Here is a 22523-nt window from a genome sequence, read left to right as displayed (position 1 = left end):
TCCACCTTGAAAACATTCACTGAGAATCAATCGAGCAGCTCGTTGAGAAACCAGAGGAGTGGTTTGGATGAGATGATGATGATGTGACTCATCATGCTGTTTAAACCAGGACTTGCAGAGATACAAAAAAAAGAGGCACAGGGAGCATTCATGCGGATGCCTCTCTGAAGAGGACCACTGTCAGTCATTCGCTATGTATCTTATGTGCAATGACTCATTTCCCTTGATACTATATGTCTCACCCGACCGCAGTAAGATAAGCAAAACCTATGAGAAGGCTTTCCAATCTATTCAGATCTTATTTAAAGGCAGCTCGGCTACCTGACTGGTCCTCAAGTTACTCTATAGATCTAAAGCTTATCATATCCTGACAGCACTGCTCTACTGTCACCTTTATGTATGAGTGACCACAATGTTTGCGTGACGCACAGCAGAACTGATGATAATCAAGACCGAGCGGCAAGTCTGACAGAGTGCTCTGTGGTACATTCTGCACTTGTTTTCTCTAAATAAAGCTCAGTCGCAGTTTCAGTCCCAACTGATCTGATGCAGGTGTATTTTTGATGGATATTCCAGACTTTCCAGACCCAATCGTTATTTTCATTATGGATTAACCTGATTCTCATTTCCTCGGTTTGCGGAAAACATAACATCACATTTTGCATGAGCCCAAGGTGACATCTTCAAGTCTTGTTTTGTCCAAACGCCAGCAAAAAACTCGAAGATATTCAGTTTATTAAAAGAAAGAAAAAAATCCTCTGGACTAAGCAAAGATCAGGCATTTTTGCAGTTAATTAATTACCAATATAGTTGCTGCTTCATTTACAGTTGACAAATAAATTAATGGATTAATGAGTTCTCATCTGGATTTCAGTGCAAACACACCTTAAACTCTACAACTGCACGGCTCAGTGACATCCCCTGGTGTCGTGGTCATTTGGAATGAAAGCCAGGACTTTAATAACACATGTTTGGAAGTTATTTCTGTAAAGCATGTGTGACTGATTGTCTGAGTGCATGCCCTCTACCCATCGGCTGTGACGTCTCACCGGCCTGGTTGGTGGTGATGGTGACGGCGGCGTACTGCCTCATCTTGGGCGCCAGCGACGACACCCCGTTCTGCGCTTCGATCTCGAACGTGTAGTTGGTGTGGGCCAGCAGGTCGGCCACCGTCACCGTGGTGTTGTGGAGGCCCGCGGCTCTCGGCAGAAAGCGGACGTTGCTGCGGCAGGGCTCGCAGCGCTGGGTCCCACTGTTGCTGCCGTTAGCGGCGACGCCGCGGCAGCGTTTGCAGAGGACGGTGAAGGTCATGTCTCTGCGCCCGCCACTGTCCTCCGGCCAGCTCCAGTCCAAGATAACCGAAGTCTCGTTGATGGAGGAGATCACGTTTCGGGGGGCTGAAGGAGGACCTGGTAGACGGACAAGAGGTGATGTGGGGGTGAAAAGAGGTGGAGGAGGTACGAAAAATGAGAGGAGAAAAGTGGCATCAGCTTCAGACAGCATATAAAAAATACAAAAAAACCTTGAAAAATGCAAAATATTGTCTCGTTTCTCAGCAACATTTGCTTTGAGTGACAGACGGAATATTCATACAAGGGCTGCATATTCACACCTGGAGGCTGCTCAACAATGACCAGGTGGGATTTAAGTTCTCATCTGAGGGCTTAGCTACAGCAGTTGTGATGAGGTAAAACCAACCGGTCAGTTTTCCAGAAAGGCAACCTTCTTTTCACGAGGTCTTTCAATCGCAAAAGCAGTGATTTGCATTTAATATTCATATTTAATGGTTACAATACATGTTGTACAACGTACACACAAGTGCCTCTGTCAGTGTTTAATTGCGGCACGGTGTACTGTCAGGGTTGCATTAATATGTAACACAGTATGCATCTGTTTCCTGCTCTCTTCATGGATCAGATCACGACTCAGGCTGTTTCACACACACGCACACAAGCAAGTACACACACACACGCACACACACAAGTCTGTCAAAGTCAGACTGACATATAAAAGTACAAACGCCTTATTACAAACAGATCTCTCTGAATATTTCCAGATTTTTATATCAAAGCTATGACTGTAATTACATGGAGGACAAAACAAAACTGCCAAATAACTCCGCAGAGAAGTCGAGCAGGAGGAGGGAGACGGAGGGAAACGGGCTCAGATTGTGTCTCGAGATAAAACGCTTTGTTTGGTTTGTTTCACTTGACAAGAATTTACTTCTCTCTGACTTTACTTCACTCCCAAACTATGCGCAGCTCCTGCCTCGGTAATCAGAAGAATCAAAAGAGAGAAATCAAAAGAAAAATATACCGAATGTTCTGCTGCAGACAAAATCTGAAAATGACATCTGGCTATCAGTTTAATGTTGTAAGAAATCTGACATGACTGCATCTTAAGAGCAGTTTTGCAGCACCTAGACTAAATCATCTGTCTCAACCAGTTTCTGATTGAAAGGCTGGAATGAAATGAAATGAAGCAGATTTAATGTGTATTCATCCACACACACAGTGCAATAAGCTATTACATTAGGCTATCACAGGTGTCAGTCACATTCAAACTGATAGTAAAAGAACACAATTTATGGTTTTGTATGATTTCATATCTCTACCTCAGCCTCAGCCGGAGTCACCGAATGCAATGAACTTCACTTCCTGTCTCTATCATCAAAATCAAAGTACAAACAGGCAGCACACCTCAACCGCCGAGATCAGAGCTAACATTCAATTCAGTTCTAATTTAGCAATAAACATCAAATCATTTGTCAAGATCTTCTGTCAAAGCTCCTTTTCTAACAATATTTGGTATCTATTCTTAAAAAAAAACAAAAACGTATCTATCACGCGACTGTGTCTTCTGAAAAGCGAGAGTGCGTTTCTTTGATCCTAATCTGACCATGACAGTCCTCTGGCTCACCTATACCGCGAACTCCACTGACCGCATCAAACCCTCGGACCTGCAAACCCTATACCATATTACCTGCACAGGCATGCGCAGGCACACATGCATGCAATCATACACTAATTCCAAATGTCAGAGTAATACATTGATGTCGAGATTAACATGTGACATGAATTACGGCGCGTAAGAACTGAGGATGTGTGAGTAATCTGCAATCCCTCACAAAGGGTCTTATGCATTGACAATTCTCTTTAGGCTCTTTCCAGCCTCCTACCGATCACTGGGGATGTCAGCAGATGCTAAAAGTTAAAATTCTGCAAAAAGAAAAGAAAAAAAAAGTGATTTCACAGTGTCTTTCGGCAAGTCTTAGCGACGGAGATGCTCAGCAAGGCGGACCACGCTTTCATTTTCCTGCTAATTTGGAGGCGGTGCTGTGGGACGAAGGGGAATGCATTGATGCATTATCAATTGGTGGAACTGAATTCTTGGGAGTGGACAAACTATACTTTATGCACTGTTAAGACAGCTGTTGCAGCAACATCTCAGCAGGAAATACTGTGCACTTTCATTTTTTTTTTCATTTGGGTTTAGTAACCTCACTTTCCCGCCCTCTGAGATTCTCCTGCAAACATTTTCAAATTTCCAGAGTCCGTTCTAAACAACCTCTATCACACCGCTAACAGCAAAATCCCCCTTCTGAGATAATCATGATCATTATCTTCGGAAAACGTATCTGTTCATTTTCAGCCCTTGCGTCGCTCAATCTGTCCCAGTGATGTGAAATTTGCCTAGTTGACAAGATGGTGTTGAGATAATCACAACAGGGACCTGCCGTGACTGTCTTTCTAATTAGGATCCTGTCTATGGCTGTGGGCGTCCAATTTGTATTTTCTACTGCTCTCCACACGTTGAAAGAATTTTTTTCTCCCTAGCCCATTTAGTAACAGATGTATCCATAACCTGACATGAGGGAATGCGGTGATTTATAGTTTTATGGGGAATGCATTTTGGAAGGCTTGCAGGAGGCATCTGCATCTGCAAACCATTTGCTTTAGAGGGAGACAAAGGAAATCGTGTAGAGAGCAGGACAGGTGATGAAGAGTTCTGGGGCAGTTGTGGCTTTGGTGACCTTTAAATAAATAAGGAATTTAACACTCTTTGTCCGCTAGTAAGCTATTGTTAATGGTGAATTGGGAAATTGCGCACTATTATAACAACAAACTGTATTACGTGGTTTTATCCAACTATAAACGAGATCCTGCTAATTAGAAAACTGCACAGTTCGACAGTTTACATGAGAACCAGCTTCTGGACCAAGCTTCTGGATTGAATTTGCATATATACAGTGTCTTAACACATCTTTTGCATTGTATAGCTATGTGTACAACAATAACATGATAAGATTTTGCGTGGAAAAACACAGCATTCTGCAAAAATGATTCAGTGTGAAAGGATCTGAAGGCATTTAGACCCTAAACCCAATGACAGCCAAACTAATGGGTTTCAGCATCTCTTTAAGGCAAAGTTTAGACAGGTTTCATTGCATGTTTTATGAGCTAATGAGAAAAATGCTCTCACATCACATTAGAGGGCTTCTTTGGTCAAATATCCATCAGATGTCTGAGCTAAATGCAGTTTAAATAATAATTATTATAAGTTAATGTGTGTCATCAAAGCCAGTGTTACAAAGTGTTCTACACATAATTCACAACAATAAGATGCACAGCAACGCATGAATAAACAGGCTGGCATGGGGAAAGAGTATATTGAAAGCGCACTTACGGGTACAGGCCATGGAGGCAGGGTCTCCCTCAGCGCGGAAGTAGTTTTTCTCACAGCCGCAGTGCAGCGACCCCTCATGGTGGGAGAAGCTGTGCGGCGGACACTTGGAACACTCCATGTTTCCGAGTGTAGACTTGTAGAAGCCCGCCCTGCACACTGGAGACAAAAGAACACAGACAGACGGATGAGTGTCCCGCTGAACCAGCGCATTGATAACTATCTAATAGCTGAATTCTTTGTCAGAGCACCTACAACAAGAGCCGGGAAGAAGCGAAAGATGGGGATAACTGAAAGCACCCACCCACTCACACACACACACACACACAGATATATTCAGAGTTGGCCTGAATATAAATCTGCCGTTAATGTAACAAGAGTCCACGGACTGCTGGTAAAAAACAATAATTCTCTGAAATGTCTTTGTCTCTATTTCTCTCTCTCCTCATCTCTCAGAAGGCACAATATGAATAATGCAAATTGTCCCCTCAGATAAAAGGGCTGTTCTCTTTAAATATCTGTGGTATTAAATCTGCACTCAGCAGCTCTTTTAACTCCTACTCACCACAAATCTGTTGCAATCTGTGCAAGTAGGGTGACACTCCACCTGTGTAAAGTACGTTGCATGTGTAAGTATGTGTGTGTGTGTAGAAAGGAAGATCAAGGGGAACTATTCCTTCTGTTTTTTCTCTCCTTCCTCTATTTAGTTCCACCTCCTCCTTTATTCTCCGCTCCTTTCTTCTTCTATCACAGGTTGAAACCGCTGTCATCTTATCTCGACTTGATGATGGGATACAAAGTAATTAAGCTTATAGAAAGCCTCTCTCCATGATGGTGTAGTCCATTTTACTGCCCATAGACAGCACGCTCAACGTCAACGGTACAAGCAGCATTTAGTCAGCAGAAATTTGATGTCTGTGACTGTTTCGTGAAAAGTATCAGATGTTTTTGCAAAGAGTGTTTCAAACAGTCGGTTAAACTGCATGGTCACTTTTTTAAATTAAAGGCCTCCCAACAAACAAGCAGGCTAGTATTGATTAATAAGGAAATGAAAAATCAACCAATCACCAAAAATGTAACCACATCTATTAAACAGGAGATGGATGAAAACAATCTGACCAGACCTGATTACTGTTGAAATACAAACATGGAAGCTGATACTGTTCCACATGTATGTAGACAAACAAGCATATTCTCTCTCTCTCTCACACACACACACTTGCACACGTGCATATAAGTGCACACACACTAGGTTTAGAAAAAATGGTGAGCAGCAACAGCAGCCAGCCAGCAGAATGTGTGGGCTCAGCAGAACAGGTCTGACAGATCCCAGTGGTGGACAACACACTTCTGCAAAAGCCAACACTGCTGATGCCACTGCCATATCCATCACTGACACTGGCACACCAAGGCCCCCATGCTGCACTAAATACTCCTCTACCTCCCCTTTACACTGCACGTAATGTGTGTGTGTGTGTATGTGTGTGTGAGAGAGAGTAATATAACGTGAAGTGGGTTTAAACAGCCCACAATGATCCCACTGATGGAACGATAACCACAACACTTGCTGACGCGCACAAAACAGGCCACCCTGATTGGAGGACACGCCGGGAAATTAGACCCGACAGCCAGCGCCCACAGCCAATCAGGTGGAAGAAGCCGCGAGATAACCGCTGGGTCAGCATAAATGCACAAGGGACATAAAACAGAAGTGTGGATAAACAGACAAAAGTTAGAATGATTTAATCTCATCGCAGCTGTAGACCGGGCCTCCATCTGATCTCTTCATCCATAAATAACCTTTGACAGAGCACACATGGCCCCAGCAGTTCACCCTGAGAAAACACCAAACAAAAAATGCCTTCAGTATATCCGCTGGACACTTAAACCACTGGGCTCGAATCCAGCTGGACCTGATTTCATTTAGCCACAGTATGTACTAACTCCTCCATCAATCAAACATCCCAAACCATATTTCTACTATTGCTGTATGAGGATATGGATAATGTTCTTTTTATTCTTGTTCTCTTAGAATAACACACATTAAGAGAGATTAGACAATTAATTCATCCAAAAATGTACAGCTGTTGGCTTTGTAAGTCTGGACTTTACTGAAGACAAACTTTTTTGAGTCACATATATATTTTAATTTTGAAAAAGGCGAGATCATTTCCTGAAACAGCTGGGCATTGTAGTTTTAGCAAACTACTCACACAGGAGACAACAGTGCATTTGTTTGGGACTATTTTTAGCTGTGGATTAATACCCAATTTGGGCATTAGTGTCTATTTATGGTCCCGGGAGTTTGTGGGACTGAATAGAATTCATAACGCTCACTGTAATGAAGGAACATGTCACCCTGTGCAGTGCTGTGTCTCACTGATGTGTTTTTAATAGGTTTTGGACATAATAGAAGTCTATAGCACAGAGGAATACGCTGTGTCTCCTGTCCTTCGGCTACACCAAATACAAGTGTTAGCAGGATCAGTGTGTTAATATTCAAAAGACGCATCCTTTGAGCATCGCCCTGTGCTGGAGGACGTTAGCATCTCACTAGACTTGAACGAATGACTCCAGCAAGGCACCACTCCACAAACGTAAGAAAAACAATCTCATTTCCACTTGAAAGTTAAAAATATACGCAGACTTTTCAGTGTGTAACGCAGCCGTGAAACTTATTAGGCACTGAGAGGATCGTAAACTTCCAATGTAAAAATTAATAACCAAAGCTGCACTTACGGTATGAAGTTTTCATATGACAGTATAGTGATATGTTGTATTTTCTTGACCGCAACCCTAAAAATATTTTTATAACAGTTGGAAAAGGATAATAAAGGTCCCGTTTCTTCCCTGTGCGTCTGCCAGGATAAAAAGCAGCTCTGACAGAGGCTGATGGTGAAATCAGATTCGGCTCACAGGAGGTTAACTACTCATCTGGAGGAGAACCGAGATGTGTTACACTGACATTCACCAGCAGTGTGTGCAGGGGCATGATTGGATAGTATGGTACCGTGTGTGTATGTGTGTGTGCGCGCGTGTGTGTGTGTGTGTGTGCGTGTGTGTGTGCCCCAGGAGAGGAAACACAGTACCTCTTCAGACGACAATGTGTGATTAATTAAAATGTGTTTGCGTGTTAGAAAATAACACACACACACATTTCACGAGAGCAAATGACAAATGATAAGGAAAATGAAATATTTGCGGGGAGAGGAAAAGATGAAGGTTATCCCCCCGAATCATCTTTTATTTATTTTCAAATCAATAACAGCAGCAGGAACAGCGTGTTAGGACTGTACCACCATCCTTTGTGATACACACACACACGTCTCACACACACACATGCACTGAAATTCTCGCAAACGCTCGCGCACTCACGGGAGTATAACACAATGTCTTGCTGCTCTCGCTACATAAAGACAGCTGAAACACAATCTCTTCATTCACTTTTAAAGAGCAGCGCACGCTTACATGTTACACACACACACACGCATGCACAAAGACACACGTGCACACAAACACGGCTGCGGCAGCCACATGATATGATGGCTGTAAAATAACTGGGGGCTGCAATTTGCTCAATCAATAGTCTAGGTCATGGGACACCCTCATCAATAATTAACTGGACTGCTGGATGGTCTAGTGGCCCCATGCAGACCTTCTTTTCACTACATGTTTGCTGAAAACCCGACCTGACCTTGGTGAGGCTACGTTTTGCACCTCTAGAATGGGACCAATTTCAAGGAATTTTGGGAGGACAGTAAGAATTTATCGTCCAAATTGGTGAGTGGTGATAAAAAGACCGGTCCAGTGGGACGTCCATGGTCACTGTGTGCAGAAATGGCAGCAACTTTAGAATCAAACATCCATTGCATGATTATAATCTTTGATAAGCTTCACCCTTCGCCAGATTAATGCTGGAATAGTACATTTCTACAAACCACAGATATGTTGAAACTTTACATTTCTTTCTATTCAAACTCTGTATTGTATTTTGTTTTCAAAAGATTGTGTCTTGGCTTAAAAAACCTGCCACAAACACGGCTCTGAGGGCCGTCTGCTGCTTGGCATTCATCTCGCCTAGCTGTCACAGCACCGCCCCTCTTCCTCCTGATGAGAAACACTGCTCATATCCATGCACCGCCAATCTGAACTGCATCACTTTGATACGGATTGCAGAAACGTTGATTGTGCAAATGTAGCTTTTTCAGCAGTTTGCAGAAACGTACAATGGCAGCATTTTATTCTGGCGAGGCCTTTATGAAAATCTACTGTAAACGTGACCAAAGCTTGCCCTCGGCATGTTACTTTTCACATGACTCGTGTCCTCTTGACCTCACTCTTTACTTGTAAATTGATTGGTGTCACGCTGGGGAAGTGGGAAAGTACCTCTGCCCTTGACCTCTATCCGAGCCTAAGCCGAGGCCTCAGCTTCGGCCTCCACCTCGAGCTCTTTCCCTCTCTCGGCACTTCAAAGTCGAGTCTAGCTGCACACACGGCCGGAGAAAAGCAACGACCCAACAATTGATTTCCTGTTTCCATACCTCCTCTGCCTCTTTTCTTTTTCAATCCGACAAGATCCCAATGACTTTCACTCCCTCTCTCCTCCCCTTCCATCTTCCTCTGTCTCCACCTCCCCTCCATCCTGCCCACCCTCCTCCACTTCTTTTCTGCGGCTTTCCCTTCTCTTTCTTTCGCTCCATCCTTCTTTCCTTAATTGGAATAGCTCTCTTTGAAATGGAAAAGTTATTTACTTTGACAGCTCAGGCATTTGGCTGGCGGTCTTATCCGGAGCCACTTGTAATGTTGCTGGAAACATGGCACCAGTAAACATCTTGCCCCCCTGCCATGAAGCCCCCCTTTAGGCCAACCAGTAACAAGTTACAGAAATCTGGAAAAGGTCAGAGTCTTTCATGAAACCATCATACGTTTTGGTGGGATTTTTTCCCCTCACCTAATAATTATGTCATTGTTTAAAAATAGTGCATCATGGTATGACTCAGGCACATCGTTGACTAATGAGAAAATACATAAAAATGCAAGCAGAGCAACATTTTCTGCAGTGCAATTATGAGGAACTTATTACCATCCAAGTGTTAAACACTGTTACAAGGATTTATGGCTTATTTTTCATGACTATTAGCTTTCAAAAACCAGGAAGACCCTCGGATAGCCTTATTAATAACACATACTGTATGTCACAGAAAAAGAAAGACACATTAATATTCGAAAGGCTCCAATTCACATCACACTAACACACAAAGTGACGCACACATCCATTATGCTGAATTACAATCAATTTGTTAAAGCTAATACGTCTGTAACCCGATAAAATGAACTCATTTTTGTCAGACATACAAATGAAAGCAATCATCAAAATGGATAGGTTGTGTCTCGGGGCAAATTTCTGCGCATTCCATCTCTCTTATGTTCAATTATTGTGTCATTTGCCATGATAATCACATTGGGAACGTACTGGAGTTTATTCATGTGTCAGTGCGGCGGACCAGCGTGCTTCTGCCTGCCAGCCTGAGCGGAGGAGTCGTCTGCAAGCCTCCAGAGCCAGCATCCATCAACCGAGGGACACATTAAACGTCCAAACTAAACCCTGAGAGTGAATCAGCTCCTGCGACAGTGATGAGAGCTGCCAAAGCTAATCAGAATATAACAAAGGCCTGTAATAGGCTCTCAGCTCTTAAGGTCATAATTGCTGAGGATTTTGTGCTGTGGTCGTTTCAGTCCCGTAAGCTCGAGGGAGGATCAGGTGGGATAGAACTGGAAAATCAGCAGAATTTGGTGGTTTCTTTGTTGATATGTTAGAAATCTGTATGCCTGCCCCAGAAACTGCTCAAATTCATCGAGCTGGATCATTAGGAAATGGGCACACATACTGTAGATCAAGGAAAAAGAAAGAAAGTCTGCAATCTCAAAGAAATTTAGCACTGTTTTACAAAATGAGCTAATCAATGACACATTTGAAAATGGAAATTGCCCATTAAATTTCTTTCCCACTGTTAGAAATACAAGAGCGAATGCATTGCAGAGATTTTTTCCATTCATTTCCGTCCAGAAAGATCAAATGTATATAATGATACGGACAAAAATTTGACGATACGGTATCTCTGATCCTTGGACTCCGTCTTAGTTCAGATTTCTCACTAAAATTAGCAATGAAGCTCTGTGATTAAAAAAAAAAAAAACTAGCAACTGTTCCCATCTAGCTTTCACAGAGCTCCAAAAACAGGCCACTAGATCAATTTCTGACCCCGATGTTCAGTTTTATCATTGCCGCGACCTCATAAGCTTCATTTTGAGCAGCCACAGAAACGAGCTGGCTTCAGCAGTTGAGCAGCGGAGGGCCGGATTGTTTGTGATGCTAACTGCAGGCTAATGGCCTGGAGAGACCCCGCTATTCAAGTCTGTTTATCTATACGCACTCAAAGAGACTCTTCTGCTGCTTGGATGCGATGTGTGTAAGTGCGTGTGTGTGTGTGTTTGTGTGTGTATGATCCAGAGTCCAGAATGCTAATCACTATACCACACAACCACCAGCAGTTTCTGTCTGTGCGAAAGCAAGCTGCAGCGCATACGTGTTTACGTGCGCGTATGTGCGTGCACAAACTGGCACAGCGAAGCTTAATTAAGTGATCTGATCCAACACTGATTTGCATAATAAAGCAGCCTGATGAGGAGGATAAGAGGAGGACGAAAGGAAGTCGAGGAAGATGAAGGGAGGTAGAGGATGTGAGGAGGTGAAATAGAGGAGGAAGGGGGAGGAGGGAGAAGCGCAAGGTGAGGAGGGTCGACGTTACGTGCGTTGTAGGAGAGCAGGAAATCAGAGAGGAAACACGTGTTTGTAAGGAAAACACTCCAAACCGCACAAGCACATTAGCAGCACGCTAATAGCAACTGCTGTGTGTTTGTGTGTGAAGTGATAAATGTTTCCCACTATATTAAAAAAAACACGCTGATTTACCATAATTACCGCTTGACCCTCAACACAGTTATTTCCAGTAGATGAAGAGTATGTTAGTGATTAATGTTATGTAATCATCAAACAAGCAGCACAGCCAGTGTGCTGCCTGCACTATATTAGATTTTAATAGTAGCAAATATCAGCCTCCATATATCAGTCTAACCTGGATGAGGGAAAAAAAAGACAGAGCTCCTCTCTTTGTTTCCACCTTCTCTCCTTTAAATTCACAAGAGCTCTGCTCAGTTCAAGGGCAAATTAATAGAATCAACACATCTGATGTCTATTAGAATATAGTTGTTTGCTGAGTGGCTGCACTGCAGCCTGAGACCCTTTAGATCTAATTTAAAAAAAAAAACTGAGGGGCAGGGACAAGATGCTTTTAAGTGTTACATTTATGGAGATTTCAATGAACAAAGGTTGGAAATTTGCACATTTCCACCACATACTATGTAAAGCATTGTATAATTAAAGAAAAAGTCACCTTTTCTTGATTGATGATTCCTTTAAAATCTGTTTAGAATGATGGAAAGTTACACATTTTTGCTTTGTTGTTATCAATAAGTCACTTCAATACAATTGTGCCTCTGCAGTGTCGGATTCAGCATGTGGTGCTGAGAGAGAAATAGCAATTTTTTAATATACAGCATGTTTTTGTGTGCGTCTGCATGTGTGTGTGAGTGTGTGTGTGCACAGCTGCTTCTATGTGAAGGACAATAAACTGGGGCAAAACAGGGCAAGTACTGTACAGAGCCCACACACACGCAGAGGCATGGATCAAATCCCTGCTGTATCCATCAAGGATGCAATAACTGCTTCCTACACTCTCCACACTCCAGAGGTTAGCCAGGTCAGTCAGAAAATCCAGGACACCCACCACAAGCACACACACACACACACACACAAGCACGCACGCACACACACACACACACACACACACACACACACACACACACACACAAACACTGAGGTGATGTTAATTTCACTGCTGTAGACACGGGGAGATGTGACTTTACTGCACACACACTAACAAATTAATCTGTGTTCATTCCGTATATGTCCAAGCTACATATTGATTGCTTTATCACCCCAAATTCTGTGTGTGTGTGTGTGTGTGTGTGTGTGCCTTTATGTGTGTGTAACAGACGAGGGGATGGAGGATGAGGGTGAGAGCAGGGAAGTCAAAACGATGAGAACATGTTAGCATGTTCCCACACATAAACACTTACCGTGCGCGCACACACACACACACACTAACAATGAACCTATTTGTCTTGATCCATCACACACAGCACCACTAAAACTGTTGACATTTTCACAACACGCTGGTCTGTGTGTGTCTCTCTGTGTGTACATGCATCGGTTTGTGTTGTGTTTGAAGATGACGCTGACCTCTTCATACCCTCTCACTTGTGCACAAACACACACACACACACACACACACACACACACACACACACACACACACACACACACGCACATTCCACTGTTACACTCCTTGGAAACACACTCTGCTCAACCTAACAGGCCTTAAACCCATTTGCCTCCACTCATCCTTTGCGGGACTATTGTGCTGCTTTGAATACAACTGATAAGCAGCCATATACACCACACACACATTCACACAAACACACTAGCTGTCGTCATCTTGGTGATTTAGAGCCGTACAGACCATTGTACCGTAATCCCATGTGTGACAATAGTAGCCGCTGGCAACCATGTCACCATTTCTTTCCTGATACAGGAAAACTGATGTGGATTTCTATCCCTCGCTTGGCTTTTCATCAGCAAATGGAGGATTTATACAAGTATTGTTACTAAAATGAAATTACTCATGTATAATAACATTACACCAGAATTTAAAGCAAGGAGTGCACATTTGTATTCTCTGTGTGGATGATTTTTTTGATAAAAAACCAAACCTCAGCTGAACCAAACATCCAGTGTTGCTTATCTTTGAAATTAAAGTAGCAGAAATTTGTGAAAGATAAAAGTTTTTATCATCTGATATGGTTACTGACCAGTTACAAGAGAACAATTTGAGGGTGAGGTGGAAAATAGTTTTTAATGTAACAACATTTTTTAATGGGTAAATGTAGAGTATTATGGGTTGATACTGATAAACATTACTGACACAGTCTGGACAAGGCTGAGGAATGGACAGATGCAAAGAAGAAGAGATGAATCTCTATATAATGAACAGAGGATGGATGGATGGGAAAGCTGGAGTGAAAAGGGAGAGTGTGAGGAAAGGGAAGAAAAATATGAGGGGTGGGAAACAAAGCAGGAGAGCTCTGGGTCGGTTTTGGACAAGTAAACTGTATTTGTGTGTGTTTGCGTGTGCGTGCCAGGTCCACTTCTGTAACTGCAACACCCGGCCAGTTTTATTGACCACTGCCAGTGAGGACACGCTCTCAACTTTGAGAGAAAATAGGCCATCTAAAATGCTGCTGGACACACACACACACACACACACAATGATGGTGACCCACTTCACTCGATGTGCTCAGTCGGCAAGACTTGCACAAAGAAAATTGATGTTATAATCCCACTGATGTAAGACGGCACACAAACGCAGAAAACTACACCATTCTAAACCTCTGGTATGACTGACATGACTGCATGTTTTATGACATACAGAATTTATTATAAAACTGACACATACTGCAGTGATATTCTATAATAAAGCAACGTTTTGATTAGATGCCAATTAATTCCAAGTATTTTTAATTATCTGCATTTTCAGCAGTGATGTAAATGTTATTTATGAAGCTTTCCCATCATTACATCCATATATTTATACATATTTCTTAAGTTATTGCATGTAAGCACAAGCTATATTTCATTTAGCATACAATTATTTTTTATTTTCTATCTTTTTGCGAAATAAGTAATTGATTTCAGCTCTTAGAAATATGATTTCCATGTTCTAACACCAGCTGGAGGTCCCCCTGGTGTCTATTGTAATTCAGATGAATAGACGCCCATATGGCTGCTGACACTGAGCCCCAGTTGCGGAGAAGCTCCTCCGCCTGCCGAGGTCTGGGTGAAGAAGTGTAGTATAGCCCACTTGGGAAGACCACTTTCACTGCTGGAGGACCTGAGGACGACTGAAGGACACACACACGTTGCATACGCTGACAGATACCAACACACAAGCCTCAGTGCGTGGCTGCTGCCATATGCTAAAGAGCCCCCAGGCTCCCGTCACTTCAGACAACATGACATTCTGGCTCTCACATCGCCCACCGTGTTACTCTCACTGAGGTCTGAACCACCCAGCCTGGAGAACAGATGCTGGGACGGACCGAAAACTTCAAGGAAAACAGAAACATGTAGTTCTAACAGATAAATCCTGGCTGTTTCTTTCTAGTTTTTTTTTCCATCAGTGGGGCATTAACGTAGGATGAAATTTTGTTTTCTCGCTCTGTGCAGTCCCTAATTCACATTTGATCAACTTAGCATTGATTTTCTCATTGAATATTGCAGTGGACTGTCGACGGTTTCATTCTGGAGCAAATAACAGTAACACTCATATTCTGCAGAATGAAATTCCAACATCTGGTTTGCATTCGTTGCTACGGGAAACAACATAAACTACCGTGAAAACAGGGATATGATCCATAACGGTTTTATTCACTTTTAGTTTCCCCTGTCAGCAGCTAAAAACGGTTTCTTCACTTTTAAAGACACTTCGCAAATCCTTTTTTTCAGTTCGAAGGTGTGTGAAAGCCTGTTAAAGGATGCGTATGTGTGTGGGGGCATTTAGGATTTGAATAGAAAACAGCATTGTGGGCAGCAGTGATCCGAAGGCCACAGGTGGAATGATACACTGCCTCTATAGATTTTTCTCAACATACCTACATACCTCATCTCATTACATCAAACCAAACCATACATTTCACACGCATCTCATTAGTCTTCACCTTGAAAGTGAACATCACCCTGTGAATCCCTGACAGGAGCGAGAAGGTCAGAATCTCTTTGTTAAGCTCTGAGGATTCCTCTGTGTAGCCGATGCCCGAGGTGGCTAATAGGATTCTCCGGCATGCCACGGGGGATGAAATGAGAGGCAATTTGATCAAGGTCTCGTATAACAAAATAATAATCACATTCACAGCTCCATGCTGATGTTGCCGCCCCTTCCACTTGCCGCGCTGTGCATTCAAATTAGCCTCGTCTCATTTCTCGTCCTGTTCTCCCCGGTGGCGCTCCTAACCTGTGATGCTCTTGTGATGCTCCTAACCTCTCTGCTCGCAGGCAGAGAGAACAGAAGAATTTGAAACAAGAGCAAGACGCCGAAAGTCCGATGTCACAAATTTTAAATTAAGATAAATTCAAGGAACCAGATAATCACTAAACCTGGAAGCTACACCTGGAAAAACCGTCCCTGAGCCAAGAGCCTGAATGACACTGTTATCCAATTCAACATTCGTGAATAATCATTTGTTACTTTCTTTGGACTGTTCTTCGGAGCTGCAGCCACTAATTGTTTTATACTGTTGTCATGGAAAAGCACATCTGCAGGACGGAAAGAAATTAAGTGTGCTACCAAACTAGAGTCTTCATTTGGTTGCATAAGATAAACGGTGAGACAAAGCCTTTGCTGTGATAAATTGGGTGCATTCAAATAGTCTGTTTTGCTTAGAAAGGTTCCCAACTGGGTGAAATGAGCATCTAAGTGGCAGCCATGATAAGAGCTGGCCGAACTCTCAAAGGTGCTTCAGTGCTTCTTTTCTCATCTTCTTTAGCTTAGAGTGAACTGGACGATCCTTGAGAGATAACATTAAATAATACTGTCTCATAATTCCTTGCAGCATGAAAAGTAACACTCGACTCAACACCCTGCTCAATCTTAGCAATTCTACCACAAGCTTCTATTAAAAAAAAACACCAAATCACACACCCTGAACTCAGTCTGACCTCTTAATAAATCTCTGCCACACACACACACACAGCTGAAGAACTTAATTTACTGTAATTGGTGGTATATGGAATATCTGTTCCTCAAGGTTCTCAGATTTGCTTTGGCTACGACATGATGGTCCTTGAGTCTATAATGGCTAATAATACAAGCTCTATGTTTTGGTTGGATTCTGGTGAGAATGTGATCCTTTGTCTTGAGTGTTGCTGGTGGTGAACTCTCAGGGGTGTTTCCCTCCATTGAACCCAATGCATGCTGGGACAGCGTCCAGTCCCAGGACCCTCTGGAAAGGATTGAGTGGCTCGAGAACATTCGGGAATTCATAACCTCAGAGTTCGCGATCCACTGAGAGCTGGTATGCGGCGCTTTGCGGAAATAGCGGAACGGGGTCTCCTCAGGCAACACATCGGTGCATTAGAAGGTTACGGTAGTGCTAAACTGCTGAATGCATGTCCGCCATGTGCACATGTACAAATGCACGCATCTGTGTGTATCCGTAGAAATGTGTGTGTGTGTGTGTGTGTGTGTGTGTGTGTGTGTGTGTGTGTGTGTGTGTGTGTGTGTGTGTGTGTGTGTGGATTCCTGGGGCAGGTGTCTCAGCAGTGGTTGGGGCAGAGCGGCGGTAAATCACTCCTCAACTGACACACCTCACCACAGGGTGTCCCACCATGTGTTACTGCTGAGAGAGAGAGACCCAGGGGTAGCGGTTACTGGGTCACAGAGAGAGAGATAAACCTCCCTATAAATCAGTATCTTGTGATTTAGGTGTAGCCGTGCATGTGTGCATGTGTGTGTGTGTGACACAGACAGAGACTGTAAGGTACATGCTATGCCCTTGGAAGTGTGTGTCTGTGTGTGCTACTGCATGCGTGTGTGCACCCTTTACTGTGTGAGTGTGTGAATGTGTGACAGACCAGCGCAGGTGAACTACAGACAGGGCCAGACATCCTGGCACGATCCAAGTACACATCAAGACTCTCGCCTTACCCCCGACTCTCTTCTGACTCCTCCTCTCCCATCATCCTCAGCTGTTGCCATACACAACACATATGATCACACACAGACACACACACGCAAACGCAATGGTGCAAATAACCAATTTATGTGCTAATGAGCATCATTCATTTTTCTTCACTTAAATATCAGAAGTCCTTTGTGAGTATCTGTAGCTGCATGCTACATATAATGCACATGATGCCACAAATCAAACACTCGTGCATATGCATGCACACTGTGTACACACACAGGCACAGAATCCCGCTGCGTGTGTAAACAACATGTTGTGTGCATATTGTGTGTGCGGTGATGAGCCACCAGTGATGACACACGCATGGATAGTATTCACAGGGGCCCATTCAAGACAAACTTCCTGTACTAATCTTAGAGCACACGCACACACACGCACACAAAATCTCACACACAAGTGAGGATGCTGTGGCGATTCATTAGAACTGTGAAGCAACACTCTCTAGAGACCAATTTAGAACAAGAAGGAATATTAATGCATGAAGACTATTTAAGATGACAGAAACCATTGAGCAGCTTATATAAATATGAGAAAAGCTACAATATAAATATACCTGATATAAAAAGTAGCTGCAACGATTAGCAACATCCAAGCATTATGGGCACTGTGCATCAACTCAGCAATTTAGTTCCGGAGATTGGACACATGCAATTATTACTTTAATTTTACTGGCTTACAGTGAGGAGGGGGCAGGAGTATGTAACACACACAAAATATATGAGATAACGCATGAGTGTGTGCAACATGAAAGCTAACTGAGATGATGATGCAAATGCATGGAACAAACAGAGCAAACGGATGTGCTTTAGTTTTGGCATCTGAGAGTCAAAACACGACAAATGTAAAGAAGTATGGAGCCTTACATTCATGCGCTACCTTTGCTCAGGAATGACTCAGCCCTGACTTTCTAAACTTTCCTCGCTGCGACTTTGCGCTGTCGGGGTGCGGTGGAGCGGGTGTTTCGGAGGCGGTGGGGCTGAGGCGCTTGGAGAAGTGCAGGTTCAGCAGAAGTGTATTTCCAGCGCGGCACCCCGCAGAGTTAACGTTAGTGGGAGTCTGAGGAGCCCCGGCTCATCGCGCTGGGAAACAAAAGTTAAATAACCAGATTCTGGTCCTCATCCCTCCAAAGCAATGCTTATAGGTTCCACCTGAGCCGCTGTTATGTGCAAATGCATTTCGCTATAACCTGCTCACACACACATACTGAGCCCAAAGTGATACGCTCAAGCACAAGCAGTCATATTGAGAACTGTTCGCCTCACACATTGTCTCGCTCTATTATTATCGTCCTTTGGATCTTGTAAAGCAGGATGTGTCTCTCTGTGTGTATGTGTGTGTGTGCGTCTGTTGTCATACTGATAAAGCTATTGTTTCTTGAGGAATGAGGCAGCCATACAGACTGAGTTAAACACAAAGCTTTCAGAGTGCCTGTGTGTCACATGCAGCATACACACACGGACACAACCACACGCACATCTGACCATGAATCAAAGAAGCACCTCATTGGGCGGCAGAAACCAAACCTGACTCACATAGTCCAGATGATGTTGGTCTTTTAATAGGATTCAGATACTGGCCAGTCTGTGTCATCCACAGCTTCCTTCCTGACCACAGCCAGTGAAACTTTACTCAACACTCTGTAAAACGTGCAATGAAACCCGCCTCAAGAGCTGCAGAGTTATAGTGTCCCATGATGTCCAAGTGCTGCTTCAGAAGCTTCACCAGATCCAGGAAGAGTCTCTTTGTGGAAAATACACTATCTCTGTTTTTAATCCTCATTAAAGTCATATTATTGCATTATTATCACAAGAATTTTCATCAAACTCTTCCCAAAGTCCACAAGGAGGGTTAACTGTCTGCGTTGCTAACAGTCCAACTGCCAACAAGAGCGAGATGCCAGCCGGACCGATCAATTAACTCTTGTTTGGGAAAATTACCCTTCTGTTTTAGCATCGTTGGTTAGCGTTACTGCAGGTTAATGTTATGAGGAATGGCAAGAGCAAGAAAGGCTCTCACTGCAGCCATTCATCAAGGGAGAAAGTGGACATTCATCATAGGGTTGCTAAAGAGTCGTGTAAAGAATGGACCGCCACGGCCCATTTAATTCAAACCACAACTTGGATGCTTTTGTGTATTATTCTAGTATTAAGGGGCATTATTAAGGAGATAAGTATATTGTTTCTTTCTATTTGAGGAATTATTTGCAATTAGTGTAATAGCGAATATTTGGGAAAAAAACAAAAAAGCTAGAAAGTCTCTTGAACAACAAAGCTAGAGAGTCTCTTTCTCACACACACACACAGACACACATGCACTGCTGTCCCCCTTAATACTGTGGGGCCAGTGACAGGCTGAAAGGCGAGAGTGATGGATGGGCAGGGCTTAATCACCTTTAATCAGCTCTGTCCTTGAATAATGATGAACAGCCCTTTTAACACGCAGAATGCAGAGAGAAAGTGGGGAAAAAGAGAGAGAAGCTTTGAGTTGCACGCTCTTTGTTGAATTCATAAGTAGTGGCAGATGCCGTCCCTCCTCCTCTGCTTTCATCCCATACGTCTGCTTCGTCAATGCAGCAGATTCACTGTTTTCGAGGCACCGGCTACTGTGTCTCTCCGCTTGGTTCGCACGGCCTCATCGGCGTATCTCCGCCGCATAACAAAACACAGCGAGGACAGCCGATGTCCTCGCTTAGCACAGCAGATGCTGGAAGGAGGTGTTGTTTTGTTATGTGACTGCCATTTTCACTATAGAAAGAGATACAGTGCGCCTGCGAACACGCTGAAACATGCTCTCAGCTCTCCAGGTGTGAAAAGCATGCAGACCCTCAAAAGAGAAGTCCTGTTGAACACAACTGATTGAAATTCCAATCAACACATTTCATGGTTGAATGCAACGGAGTGCATCTTCTCTGTGCCGCCAGGTTCTATGTAAATTTTCCATCTTTAGCATCTATTGAGAATAAGGCACACGATTTACATATTCCACTGCACACCTTAAAAATAAAGCATCGTTTCTCAATCGTTTTCAAATGACCTGAAAGTAGCATTAGCCCCAGCCCCGGCCTCATCCTCTCGACCCCTCCCACTCTCCCATCAACCACCCTGGGCTTGGTGTGGTTGACAGGCAGCTGAAGGGCAGTGCTGTCAGGGAGGCCAAAGGCAGAAGCGTGGGGGGCCTGGCGGGGCGGCTGAGCCCCAGGACAATGCCATTACAGTGGGGATGAGGACTGCATGAATGACCTGAGGAAATCATGGGGCCAGCAGGAATGTTCTCCCGCTGGGCGCACACATGGTATTTCACTCTGTAGCGAGGCGATAACCCCCACTCTCCCCAATAACAGCCACCCAGAACAGTCCATCATTAAAAAGAAACCTGGTGAAAGCTTCTCACTGCAGGCACATGCAGAGTGTGGCGCAGTTAGATGTACGTAAACAATGAAAGGTGCACAGTTCACTATCTTTACAGACTCTGCAGAGCTCATTAAGCATGTGCATGCACACTTGGCCTATCTCTCTTTTTATATGACTAACTTGTCTTATGTTCATTGTATAAAACCTCTCTCTTTGTCATCATGATGCTCTCTGGTCTCCCTTTAAAAAGAACAAAAAGAAATGCAACAGCTTAACACTTAACCACACTTGCAGCCAAAATGATTTGATGCACCACTACAAGCTAACTTATTCATCTCATCCACTACAGGTCAAACACAGAGGAGACAGCCTTTCATTGCATTTGACAACAGTGTGTGTCAGTGGCCTCCCACTGAAGGGGACCTTGAGCTCCACGCAGCCTCATGTGGCCCCATGTTTTAAGCCTCAAAGGAGCCATCAGGAGCATGTTACAACCTTATATAGACTAGTCTATAGTGTGTGTTACATTCTCTTCATTGACAGCAGCCACAGGTTACAAGAGGCTGTGAAGGGTCTAAACTCCTTGAACCTCAACACAGCGTGGGAGGGACAGTCCAGCAGACAACTCAACTATAGCCGTAAATCAGATCGCAGGACAACAATAAATTCGATTGAAATAATTTGTTTGTACAGGAAACTTTATTTAAACTGTACATATGACAACAAACGCTTTGACTTTACTTGAAAAGCTGTCATAATATAGAGGTTTTTATCTGCTCTGAGCTGAATTTTGTTCAACCTGAGACACTTTGGGTAGATAAGCCACAAGGGGAAGAACACTAGTCTAATTGTCACCTTATGAGAGCAGCACAGGTGATGTAACATGTTCTCACTCCTTCAGCACGTCACATCAGGACCCCTTGGTGTCACTTTTTAAGGCACTGATTGCCCCTTTAGTGCCATTTTCTCAACCTACAGGGGAGTCTGATAGACCTCTACTGACAGCCCGTTCCCTTTCCCATCATGTCAAATGATGTACCATAATGGGTGAGAAAAGTCCACCTATGTTAAGACACACTAAGACCTAAGCCTAACCAAGTAGTTTTGGTACCTAAGCAAATCAAAGTGCGACCTCTTCACAATTTAAACCATGTCCACGTTCTGAGCACACGTTGCTAACTAGAAGCTAACTTAACTGCAGAGCCCTGCACATCGAAATATAACACTAAAGGGGCACCCAGAGCCTTAAAAAGTGACGCCAAAGGGTCCTGACCGAGCTGCGAGTATGTTCTGGCTGATGAGACAGCAGATGCAAACTGAGATATTAACTTCAAAGGCGAGGACATGAAAAGGTATGACAGTGATGTTTTGCATCATCATTACGGTACTGCCACAATCAGCCACTGGAGTGTTAAGTACGGGTTTAATGAAAAACAAAATGAATCAACCATATAACTTTTGACCCATTAGCTATTTTTGACCATTAGAGCCTTACTTTGAATTTGGTCATAACATTTTCAAGGATTTAGTACATTTGCTGGACTGCCAGACTGTTCTGAAGGTAGGTTT

At 43.4% G+C, this 22523-nt stretch overlaps 1 protein-coding gene across 4 annotated transcripts in view; it reads right to left on the bottom strand.

Moving 5' to 3' along the window:
* The window catches only part of epha3 (eph receptor A3), a 97322-nt gene that overhangs the window by 41618 nt on the left and 33181 nt on the right, over window positions 1-22523 (bottom strand). For all 4 annotated transcript variants that reach the window (XM_041951486.1, XM_041951487.1, XM_041951488.1 and 1 more), the window contains exons 4-5: window positions 4687-4842; window positions 1050-1409 (exon numbers count right to left, since the gene is read on the bottom strand). In XM_041951486.1, the coding sequence (XP_041807420.1) occupies window positions 1050-1409; window positions 4687-4842 (516 nt within the window). The remainder of the gene's footprint in view (window positions 1-1049; window positions 1410-4686; window positions 4843-22523) is intronic.

The sequence above is a fragment of the Chelmon rostratus genome, chromosome 13 (genome assembly GCF_017976325.1).
Source record: "Chelmon rostratus isolate fCheRos1 chromosome 13, fCheRos1.pri, whole genome shotgun sequence".
Taxonomy (NCBI): domain Eukaryota; kingdom Metazoa; phylum Chordata; class Actinopteri; order Chaetodontiformes; family Chaetodontidae; genus Chelmon; species Chelmon rostratus.
Note: the sequence above shows the minus strand (reverse complement) of the source record. Positions and strands in the feature narration are given on the sequence as shown.